The 11,873-nt window shown below is 44.4% G+C and overlaps 1 protein-coding gene and 1 long non-coding RNA gene across 2 annotated transcripts in view; one reads left to right on the plus strand and one right to left on the minus strand.

Annotated features, from left to right (window-relative positions):
• Positions 1–5,668, minus strand: part of LOC110312174 — a 22,773-nt gene extending 17,105 nt beyond the window's left edge. The window contains exon 1 of the long non-coding RNA XR_002380029.2: positions 5,541–5,668. This is a non-coding gene — a long non-coding RNA (uncharacterized LOC110312174). The remainder of the gene's footprint in view (positions 1–5,540) is intronic.
• Positions 5,669–5,689: 21 nt separating this feature from the next.
• Positions 5,690–11,873, plus strand: part of Akain1 (A-kinase anchor inhibitor 1) — a 51,974-nt gene continuing 45,790 nt past the window's right edge. The window contains exon 1 of the mRNA XM_021150142.2: positions 5,690–5,905. Coding sequence (XP_021005801.1) covers positions 5,890–5,905 — 16 coding nt within the window. The 5' untranslated portion in view covers positions 5,690–5,889. The remainder of the gene's footprint in view (positions 5,906–11,873) is intronic.

Below are 11,873 nucleotides of genomic sequence, written 5' to 3' on the forward strand. Positions count from 1 at the left end.
GGGGCAGAGGGGCAGAGGGGCAGAGGGGCAGAGGGGCAGAGAGGCAGAGGCAGGTGGATCTCTATGAGTTTGAGGCCAGCCTGGTCCACAGAATGAGTTCCAGGCTATCACCATTCTCCCTTGCTTTTCTTCCTTCTTCTGTTTAAAGAAGTATTTCTTGCATTTGCTCTTTTCCTTTTACCCTCTTCCCCTTTCTATTTTTCTCTTTGTCTCCTGTTTTCCATTTCTTCTCCACTATCTGTTTGAATATGATTTATTGTAGATTCTTATGCTTAAAATTTACTGAACAAACTTTTATAAGGTCAATCCAGTTTTTGAAGATGAGTTGAATGTTGTGAGTTGGAAGCTCCATGCTGTGTCTTAGAGATAATCATGTTGATTTGAATCTGAATATTGCCATTTCACTTTCCTCCCATGTTAGCCACACTATTCATCTTCCACACATGCCATGCATGCCATCTCATGTCTATCCATGTTATATCATGTACACCATGCCATGTATGCTATCTCATGTCTACATATGTTACATTATGTCCACCATGCCATGCATGCTATCTCATGTCTACCCATGTTATATCATGTCCACCATGCCATGCATGCCATCTCATGTCTATCCATGTTATATCATGTCCACCATGCCATGCATGCTATCTCATGTCTACCCATGTTATATCATGCCCACCCATGTCATGCATGCTATCTCATGTCTACCCATGTTATATCATGTTCACCCATGTCATGCATGCTATCTCATATCTGCCCATGTTCTATCATGTTCATCATGCCATGCATGTTGTCTCATTTTCCATTCATGCTATCTAATAAAATCAGCAGTTTTACTTGGGAATTTGGGAGAACTTTATCTAGAGAATAAATGTGGATACATGGGTCATTGATAAGGGAAAAGGGTTTTCAATGAAGTCGATGTTCTCCAGAAAATTATTCATTTTCTGTGAACACAGTGTAAAAATTTAACTGTTCTGATGCAGTTTCTCCAACATGGAGGTTTTGCTATTGTTCCTCTTTAAGAAAATATGGTTATTGCGCATTTTAAAGCATCCCACGGGACTCATAAACTGCCTCGTAAATGCAAACCCGCAGAGGCATGGCTCTTCATTCTTCAAGTCTGAAGAATGCCTTAATATTTTCTGCTTTAGCACAGCACAGTCATTGCTTTTCTTTATTTCATCGCCTGTCCTCCCTCACTTTTATTGTTCAGTGATGCTGTCTTTCCTCTTTCTGTGTATTTTCACCTAAGTCTCTTTTTGTCTTTACAGACCAGAAATGACAATCAGTGTTCTGTGGCTTCTTCATTCGGTTTTTTTGTCTCTGTGTCTCAGCACAACGCACTCACCCCTGTTTTAATTATGCTTTTCATCACCCAGTGTCCTTCCCGAGGGCCAACTCAACAGTTTGAGAAAGAATTCATTTCCAGCATTTTATTTCTATAATCATTCAAAACTCATGTGCTCAGACATTTTGGAAAGAATCATGGCTTAATTTTTCATGATGAAAATGTCCCTATTTAATCTACTTCAACAGTACCAGGGGTGAAAAATTATTTTAAAGTCTAGTTGGTTGAATAATGTATTTAAAATGAGTGTTAAGCAAAAAGAATCAGGGTCTGTCTGGAACCACATGTCTCCACATGTAAGGGTCTTGAGTGTGGTCCAGGATGTGCTTGCAAATTTTTCTATTTTTTTTTTCAGCACTAACACAGAGTAGAGGAAAAGTTGGCTAAAGAAATGAGGGCTTGGGCCTGGAGAGATGACACAGCGGTTAAAAGCACTGGACTGTTCTTCCAGAGGACCTGGGTTCAAATCTCAGCACCCACATGGCAGCTCACAACTATCTGTAACTCCAAGATCTGACATCGTCACACAGACATGCATCCAGAGGAAAAAAAAATCAATGTACATAAAATAAAAGTAAATACAAGAAACAAAGGCTTGAGGAATCCCAAGAAGTGCAGCTCTTCATTGCCTGTAGTGTTTTTTTCCCCCAGAACCCATTCTTTAGCATTTGTTTACCACCAGAATTCTGTTTCCAACTTCATAATGTTTCCATGTATTTTAAGCCAACATTTCTCCCAAATTCCCAGTGGTTTTGGTAAGGAGATACTTTTCCACATGTGCTTTCTAGGCCATCCAGAACCTTTCTGAGTACCCCTGGAAGGGGGAGCTCAGTGCTGGGCTAAGAAAGTTGGGCATCTACTATAGCTTGTTTACCGTCTTGCTTTTTATTGCTGCTTCCATTACTGAGCAGAAGTGACCGCAGAAGTCAGAATATAGTAGATGGTAGCCACGGCTACCTCACTGGTAGAATGGCTGTCTTTAAAGCTGTTTGAGCAGGGTGAGTTGCCATGCATGGAGTATTCAAACAGAGACACAGGGAAACTACACCAAGAGATAAAGCTTCATTTGGGGGTGAGTCTGGGTAAAAGATCTGTCAAAGAATCCAACTCATTATAGCGAAATAAATGGGAACATTTATCTTTCTCTTATGTATTCAGATACCAAATCTAGCACTTATATTAAATATAAAAGTATTAAAGCCCAGAAGCTGCATCAGGATATTGAAATAAAACCAACAAAATAATTCTGGCCATGGTACAAGTTTGAGATAACCCTGAGTGAAATCTACAGCTGAAACCACCTAAAGAAACTAAGACGTATCACGAAAGCGACTTGCAGTGATAAGGGATAATATTAATTGTCTTGACTAAAATATAGACAGGACCTGGTACTATAGCTTGGTAATTGATCCCCTGCTTATATTGTGTGAGGTCCAGGAAAGATCTTCAGTGTAAACAAAATTTTGCGCATACACACCCATTAGACTGAGAACATACTGTCGTTGGGCTCTGTAGGAATGGCATTAGGAAGGGGGAGGGTCAATGAAGAGATGCTTTGAGAAAGGACAGAGTCTACAGCTCTTGTTCAGGAACGGGGGCTGAGAAATTCTTGTTTAGCACTGGTCTGTTGTTCTGGTTCCTATTAGATCACATTTCTGTCTATTGCCACTCCAGGCTCACTAAAAAGCTAGAGGGCCCATCGGTCTATGTACAGATGTTTCTGTTAGTTATTTTCACTTCTCCTACTACTTTGGCTACTTTCTAGTCTAGCAGTATGAGGGACTTTGTCTCCATTTTTTGTTTGTGTGTTTGTTTTTAAGCGTTAAAAACAAAGTGATGGGTTTGGGAGAAATGTGCATACTTTTAAAAAATGCTGATATGAGCCAGGTATGGTGGCACACGCCTTTAATCCCAGCACTCGGGAGTCAGAGACAGGCGGATTTCTGAGTTTGAGGCCAGCCTGGTCTACAGAGTGAGTTCCAGGACAGCCAGGGCTATACAGAGAAACCCTGTCTCAAAAACCAAAAAAAAAAAAAAATGCTGATATGCCTGTAAGCTGGCTACTAAAGGATAGTACACTGTCCTTCAGAGTGGACATTACCTGAAACTGGTTAGGAATGAAGACTCTCAGGCTCTACTGTACCCTCCTGACTCACAGGCTACAGCTTAGCCTGGTCCCCAGAATTCACACACACATTAATATCTATGAAGCACTGATCTACTAAGTTGTTTCCCTTAGGGCACAATGTCCTCCTAGCTTGTCAATGATTTCTGGAGTGGGTTTAATTGGGTCATGTTCCTTTTTCTCTCTCCCTCCCTCCCTTCCTCCTCCTCCTCCTCCTTCTCCTCCTCTTCTCTTCCTCCTCCTCCTTCCTCTCTCTCTCTCTCTCTCTCCCTCTCTCTTTCTTTCTCTCTCTCTCTCCCTCTCTCCCTCTCCCCTTCTCTCCTTCTCTCTCTGAGACAGAGTCTCACTATGTAGCTCTGGCTGTCCTGGAAGTCATGTGTAGACCAGACTGGCCTCAAACTCACAGAGCTCCATCAGCCTGCCTCTGCCTCTTGAGTGCTGGGATCAAAGACACACAGCACCACACCAGGACCCCTTGCTCTTTCTTAATTCACTGAGATCCATATTTCAGAGTGTCCTCACAGCAAACCCTGCAGATGCCTCAGTTCTTGTAGTATAGACGAGATGGGCCAAATAGGGTGACATATCCAAGGTTAAACAGTGAGTTAATGGGGAAGGTGCTGTAACTGCGTTTGCATCTGGTTGATCCTTAAGAATGTTTTCAGATGTTATTAACACGATATTTTCAGATGTTATTAACACGATATTTTCCTGTGGATATTTATTTATGCATTCGGTGAGTAAAGGCCATGAGCACATAAAGTTGTAAAAAATTAAGGGTGGTGGAGGGGTGTTTATTTAAAGCAGTCGACAGTCATTCAAGTAAATCTCAAATAGTGCTTCATGTGTCCCACAGTGCTGAAACTAGAGGGGTAAATAATTTTTGTTCCCAGGTGTTTGGGTGTATCTTGGGCATATGAGAAGACTCCACCCCTTTGTGCACGATATTTTTCCTGCCTATTGGCTGACTTGCATCGTGCTGAGGCAGGCCCCATCTGTTTCATCTTGTATGACACCAGGTGCTAAGAGCAATTGTGACTGTGTTGTGTTGAAGCTACCCAGATGCCTCCATGATAACAGTAGTTCAAGAATTGTGAAACTATTTACATTTTCCACCTATTATGGCTTTGAACAAACTCGGTGCCAGCCTGGCTATTTAAATGCCTATGTTTGCCAAAACAGGGTAGAGCTTAAGGCTTTTAATTAAATTGTTAGTACTGTGCTTTTAGAACAGCGCTATTATTTCCAGGAAAAGGTGAAGAATGCCCAAAGAACTCTGATTGCCTTTGGTTTTGGACAACCCTATTCAACTACAGGGATGGAGGATAAAAGCCAAGGCAAGGGGATCCTTATGTGGTTTTGACTCTGTCACTGAAACCAACAAAGCGCGTGTTGCAAGCTGGTGGCATCTAATGAGGGTTGACTACACCGCACCAACATTAATCAGAGAATAGATATCTTCAAGTGAACTACGGGTTAGGAGCCTGCAGTGAGCATCCAGCAGGTCCTTGTTCAAGGTGGAACCAACTGTAAAGGGCGCAGGTACCAACTGAATCAGATCTGGGCAAGCTCTTAAGTATGTACTCAATGTCAGAGATGTTTTTCCTCATCCGTGCAGAAGTTGGAGTTTGTCCGAGACATGTCTCATCTGTACTTTCTTTTGCAGTGACTAACACTGTTTCCTCTCAGACTATGACCTTGAGAACCTGCAAATGTGGGAGTTGACCCAGTGGTCACGGGGAACAGGACCCGCGAGCAGCGCCCTTGTCATGCATGCATTGCAAGGTCATCTTGTTTTTCTCTTTTAGCTCTCTTGCTGACATTGAGAGGCCTGGGACAGCCAGAGAAGTCGTGAACAGCAAAAACGGGTTAACTTGGTGGTTCCTCCCTCTGTTCAGAGACAGCCACACTCCAAGAACTCAGCCTCTGGAGTAAAGTCTAGTGCGATGTGGGGAAAGGGACAAACTCATCTTAAATGTCAGCCCGGCATCCCTGGGGGTGAGTGACAGCAGGTAGTTAGAAGCAATTAGTTGTGCGCCTGCCGGGAAACCGGGCAATTACCTTTCTGTCTGGCTTCCCCTTCCGTCCTTCCTGCTTCGGTGGAAGCGGTAGAAGCGCCCTGCTCCTTCGGCGGTGAATCGCCAAGCTGGTGCGGGGACCGAGGAGGAGCTGAGCCGGGTTGCCTCTCCTCCTCCCGCCGGCGCAGCGGTGCATTGTGGAGGCAGCGCGCGCCCAGCGCTGAGCCGCGGCCCGGGACCGCGCGCAGGGAGCTGTCCGAGGTGCTGACCGTCCCGCCCGCGCCCTGCGCACCCGTCTGCTCCCGGCCCCGCGGTTCCCCGGTCCCCGGCTGGCTCCCGCCCTCTGGCTGTCCACCTCTCGAAACCCAAGGGTGTAGCGGCCGAAGGAAGTCATGGTGTTCGCTCCAGGTACTCTTTTATCTTCTTTTTCCGCAGACGTCCAGGCGGGAGCGGGGCGGGAGGCGAACACACCCGGAGGGAAGGCCTTTAAGACGGCGGGGTCCCTATGCGTGCTTTGGAGTTGCAGTGGCCGGAAGTGGAGACTGCCAGGTCGCCCCTCTCCCACACCCGCCTCATCTGCAACCCCAACCTTTCCGTCTCACAGTCCCGCCTGAATCCCGGCACCCGGAGTGAGCACCGACACCTTGGCAAGTGGCCCACTCGCCAGCACCGGACCTGCGCGGGTGTGCGGGCGGGGAGTGGGGAGAAGGAAACAGGGCTTGGGGCTCCTTCGGTGGGAGTCTCTGTCGCCGCCTCTCCTCCCCATCCTTAGAAGTGACAAAGTGCCCTGCTTCCTCCGGGCCTCCGGAGGAGGTCGAAGGCAGGGGAGCGGGGCGAGGAAAAGAGGAGCGCTAGCCCTATGGATTTGGATCTGAAACTCTGTCGGGACTGCAGCAGGAGAGAGGCTACTGCGGCGCCGGCGCCGCGGGCGCTTGCAGAGTCTTCTGCTGGCAGGTGGCGAAGGACCTTCGTCCTTTTGCTGCCATTGGAGGCTACAAGTTGAAGAGTCAAATTTATCTGAGGTTGGCGGGTTTATCAGTCTCTCTCCCTCTCTCTCTCTCTCTCTCTCTCTCTCTCTCTCTCTGTGTGTGTGTGTGTGTGTGCACGCGCACGCGCATTCAGGTGCTTCTGCTAGGGCTTCGACCTAGGGGTGTGTGTGTGTGTGTGTGTGTGTGTGTGTGTGGTGGGCGGAATGAAGCGTGGACCCGTTCATAGTTAACATTCCTAGTCCAAAGTTTCTCTCTTACTCTCTCTCTCTCTCTCTCTCTCTCTCTCTCTCTCTCTCTCTCTCTCTCTTTTTTCTCTTTCTCTCTCTCTCTCTCTCTCTCTCTCTCTCTCTCTCTCTCTCTCTCTCTCTGATTTTTCTCTTTCTAACCTTCTCTTTCAGTTTGCCTGCCCCGACCCCCTCTCGCAGTTCCCCCTTTTGTTTTTGTTTGTTTTGACTATACTTCTGTTTAGGGACAGTGTACAGCAGGTAGTAGGAAACACATAGCAGCCCTCTGTTAGCTTTGGGGGTCTTTAATTTGAGAAACAGGTTTGAAAATGTCCTGGGCAGGGGAACAGACATTGGAGAAGAAAAAGAAAGCATTTCTAAAAGGAAAGAATTGGGTCTGGCTTTTAAATATTTTCACTGAAAGAAGAGGAAGCTCTCCATCTGTCAGTGACCAGTGACTGTCCCTGAGTCCCCGAGAGGTTAGCTAAAGAGACACGTGCACAGGTGCCTTAGAGCAGTGGTTCTCAACCTGTAGGTCTCAACCCCTTGGGTTGAACGACACTTTCACAGAGGTTGCATATCAGATCTTCTGCATATCAGATGGTATTTACATTACCATTCACAACAGTAGTAAAAATAAAGTTATAAAGTAGCAGCAAAAATAATTTTATGGTTGGGAGTCACCACATAAGGAACGGTAACAAAGGGTTACGGCATTAGGAAGGTTGGAAACCCTTGCCTTAGACTAGGAATGTCGCTCTCCTTCCAAAACAAATAAATTAAGGGAAATGAGGTGGAGGTCCAGTCTGTGTCGGTCAGTCAGGCAAGGTCAGCGAGTTGGAAAGCAGCAGGTCTCAGTCAGAACAGCTCCCTGGCTCTTGTCTCCCTCTGACTCAGTCGCCCTGTGGTGTGAGCAATGTTACCGCTTCCTGGGAGGCGGAGCTGAGGTTCTTTGGCTTTAGACTCTGCCTCGTCAAGTCCCCAGAGTCATTTCTCTGAGGAGACACATCCCAGCTACAGAGGTGCAAGGTGGAACAGTGTCTAGTGCTATGTTGTGGGATGTTGTTATGTATACAATTTTCCTACAAATGAAGGGGAATGTAATGAACTTAGACTACTTCTGAGGGGCAGGCGGTCTGGGCTTAAGCAGCTCAGAATTTCAACAGATGTTGTTGCCATCTAACCTTCAAGTTTGTGTAGTTCCTGTTTATCGCAGTGGAGGGAAATAGTGATGATTCATATCTGTCAAAAATAAAAAAAATAAATTAATTAAAATTTCAGAAACTGACCTGGGTATGTCAGGCACAGAAACCCGCGAAGTGAGTCACCCCTCCTCCAATTTTGAGTTTCTTGAAAATCATAAGCATTTGGGGGCTAAAGATACTGTCAGCACACCATTGTGCTTACTCTCATATGTGTGGTTACATCATTCTGAAAGAAAACCGTAACGGTGATTATTTTAATCTCGACTAGAATTTCATTATTGTATTCTCATTTCTAGTCTATTATTCTTCCAGATCACTCCAAACTGGAAATACTTTCCCATTGCATTCCTCCAAGCTAACCTAGTACACAGGAGGGAGACTCGTGGGCTAAAAGTACTCAGAACCCAACAACCAGCTGTTCATAAAATTCGGCCCATGTGTATTGTGTTCTTATTGGATTTTCACAGCAATGAATAGGGGCCACAGGTTTTAAGACCTGGCCTTGCTCTTGCTTTTGTAGATTGACCTGTGTTTAAATGGCTCTTTGCTTCCCTCAAAGGCACTGGTGAAAGGCAAAGCTACTCTCAGTCTAGAAATGCAATGGAAACGGGGGTGGGGTGGGGGGTGTGGTGGTGGTGTTGTGGGAAGCACCAGAATGAAGCTCTATATAACCCTAGTTGGAAGCCACTCTTACCATTTGCTATAGAACACGTGCTTATTCTTGAGTTTTGGTATCTATGCATTGTAAGAAACAAGGCTTTGTGCTTGGGCAAGAGCCTTGAGCAGTCTTTCTTGGTTTGACTAGACTAGAAAAATAAACCCTCCACCTTTCCTTTCTTTTGTATGATTAATAGACATTGTAACTTAAAAGAATTTTAATTTTGTGAAAAATTGATTTTAAAATTCTCCAAGCTCATGCTTACTAATTTTTTTTTAAAATTGGATCTGAATTCAATTAGTCATTTCTTGTACCTTCTGTGGTGGTTACACAAAGGCAGCAGTTGGATGTGCAGCAAGACATATCAATGCCTCTGCAAGGACTGACTAGGTACCCTCAAACAGAGATTTAACCAAGTCGGGGCACTTGAGGCACTGTAATCGATTCTTTCCTCAAACCTCTCCATTCTCCTGTTTCTGTTTCCTCAAACTGAAGGTCAAATGTTTCCAGAGCAACTTGAAAAGCTTCCCAAATGTAAATGGCCAATCCCAAGGAACAGGCTGAGGAACCAGTATGGAGAAATATTTGCTTCCTGTGTGTCATGTTAAACTGGCCCACATTACTTCTCTGTGGGGAACATAGCAACAGTTACCACTTAGGAGCAGGGAAATACTGTAAGATCTCTGGTGCTGCTGGTGTCTGGAGTCAGGGTATCTCAGTGTTCTTATCTATTTATAGACAAAGCCAAAGAGGAAGAATGGAGAGAGAGACCACTGGTCATTGTTATGAAAGTTGGTAAAATGTAGCAGAGCATATTTCTTGGCTGAATTCCTGGAAGGGGAAAAATATGCACTCACAAATTCAAGTCTTTTCACTGCCATTTTATTCTGACTAAAGAATGCCTACATCAGTAAGGAATAAAAAAGTAGTAGAGAAGTGGAAACAGGTTCTCTCATCTCTGGTCCACACTGCTTTCTTCCGGTGAGAACCATACATCTCAGGCATTAACTCACCTCTCCTGTGGATGTGGCTAATACATGCTTGACTCAGTTGGGTTTGCTTCAAGTTAAATCCTGTACCAACAAAAAGATCTTTTCTCCTGTGCATAAATCAGGTAAGGTATAATAATAAGGATTTCACAGAGACATGAAATGGTGCAATTGCAAGCAATTAGGTAGACAGACCCTGACGTCTAAGCTTGATTTGGAGAGCATTTAATACCAGTGTTTCCAAAGAAAGCGATCAAGTATATTTAAGAAAGTATTTATTACAAGATAGCCTTTATACATTTATATAAATCTATCAATTCCAAGAAAGCAATGAGTAAATTATATAGCAGACCATCTTAACTGTCACTTTTATAATCTTCTAGCTTTACAAATTCTTTTCTATACATGTAGTCTTTTAAAAATGCCTTCATTTCTTTAAAGACTACATACACTGCATTTAATTTTTGCATACAATTCAATGAGCTTAAAAACACACATAGGCTCATGTAGTCACCACAGAGCACTTTTAATGCACTAAAGTTTTTTGTTTTTTGTTTTTTTTTTTTTTGTTAACATTTTCTGTCAACATCTTCCCTCCCCTTCCCTGCGCTCATCACAAATCCTCCACCCCTAACCATGTGCTCCGTTCAGAATGTCACACAAATGGAGTCACGTTGGGCCTTAGCCACTGATAGAACACTAACAAAATTCACAGACCAGGTGGCTTCTAAACAAAGGAGATCATTTCCTAGAGTTGGAGGCTGGGTAGTCCAAGACCAAAGTGGTATAGACTGGGTATGGCAGGTGCCCTGCAGAGAGCTACCTTCTCCTCATGACTTCACATGGCAGAGCATGAGAGTCTCCATAGGTCTTTCATAACAGAGCTGGTGTCCGTCAGGAAGGCACGCCTCCATGTCCTGCTCACAGTGTCAATGTAGGCAATTGGATTTTAGCAGAAGAGTGTCGGGCCATGAGTTATTCAGGTTTCTCTAGAGTCATGGAACTTATGGGATGTCCCTCAATATTGAGGGAATTTATTGTGATGACTTACAGTCTGTAGTCCAACCACCCCAAAATGGTCAGCTGTGAATGGGATGTCCAAGGACCTAGTAGTTGCTCAGTCCCATGAGGCTAGGTGTTTCAGCAGGTCTTCTGTAGAAGTAGGTTCCAACAGATGTGCTGGCAAGTAAATGCAAGCAGGCAAAGAAGAGCCAATCTTCTTTCTTCCAATGTCCTTATGTAGATCTCCAGCAGAAGGTGTGGCCCAGATTAAAAATGTGTACCACCACATCTGGATCTGGGACTTGTTTTGTCCCAGGCTGACCTTGAACTCAGAGATTTCCTTGCCTTAGGCTCCTGGAATTAAAGACTTGTTCTACCTTGTCTGGGCCTAAGCTTTTCATGGTCACTATGCCTCAAGATCTCCATGTCAAGATCCAGGTCAGAAACTTGTGTCTTCCAGCCTCCAGCTCTGGACCACTGGTAAGCCCTCCAATTCTGGATTGTAGTTCATTCCAGATATAGTCAAGTTGACAAGCAGGAACAGCTATCATAGACCATAACAATCAAATCACGTCCTTTTGGAGACTGCCTTCTTCCCCTCAGCATGGTGGTTGTGTGAGCATCAAGAGCTCACGTGTTTACTGTTGAGTAGTATCCCATTGTTTGGCCATACCTAAAGTGTCTTATGCCTTCCCCACTGAAAGACACTTAGGTTACTCCTAGGTGGAGGAGATTATGTATAAGGTTGTACTAAATATTCACAGGTACATGTGTATAAGTCTAATGTTATTCATTTGTGGAAAATACACCAGCTTTGATTGCTGGGGCTTGTAGGAGGTTAACCCTCAGTGACTCTTAAAACCAAACTGTTTTGTCTTCAGGGACACCATCAATCTGTGAGGAGTCCTGATCTCCTCATCCCTGCCATTCTAATGGATAGATAGTGGCATACATCGTGGCTTCATGTGCCTTTCCTTGAAGACCAATGACCATGGTTCTTTAAAATAATGTGTTGCGTTTATGTATCTTTTTAATGTGTGTAGGTATTTGTGTGTACATGGACATAGGACTGTATGTATGTGCATGTGCTCATATGCATACCACAGTACACAGACAAAGGTCAGAAGATAATCTGCAGGGCTAGGTTTTGTTGGTTCTCTCTGTTTACCATGTGGATCCAGGAGACTGAACTCAGTTGTAAGCACCCTTTCCTTTCTTTGTTTCTTTGTTTCTTTGTTTCTTTGTTTGTTTGTTTGTTTGTTTGTTTCTTTCTTGCTTTCTTTCTTTCTTTCGTGCTTTCTTTCTTTCT

The sequence above is a fragment of the Mus caroli genome, chromosome 17 (assembly GCF_900094665.2).
Source record: "Mus caroli chromosome 17, CAROLI_EIJ_v1.1, whole genome shotgun sequence".
In the NCBI taxonomy this organism is placed as follows: Eukaryota; Metazoa; Chordata; class Mammalia; order Rodentia; family Muridae; genus Mus; species Mus caroli.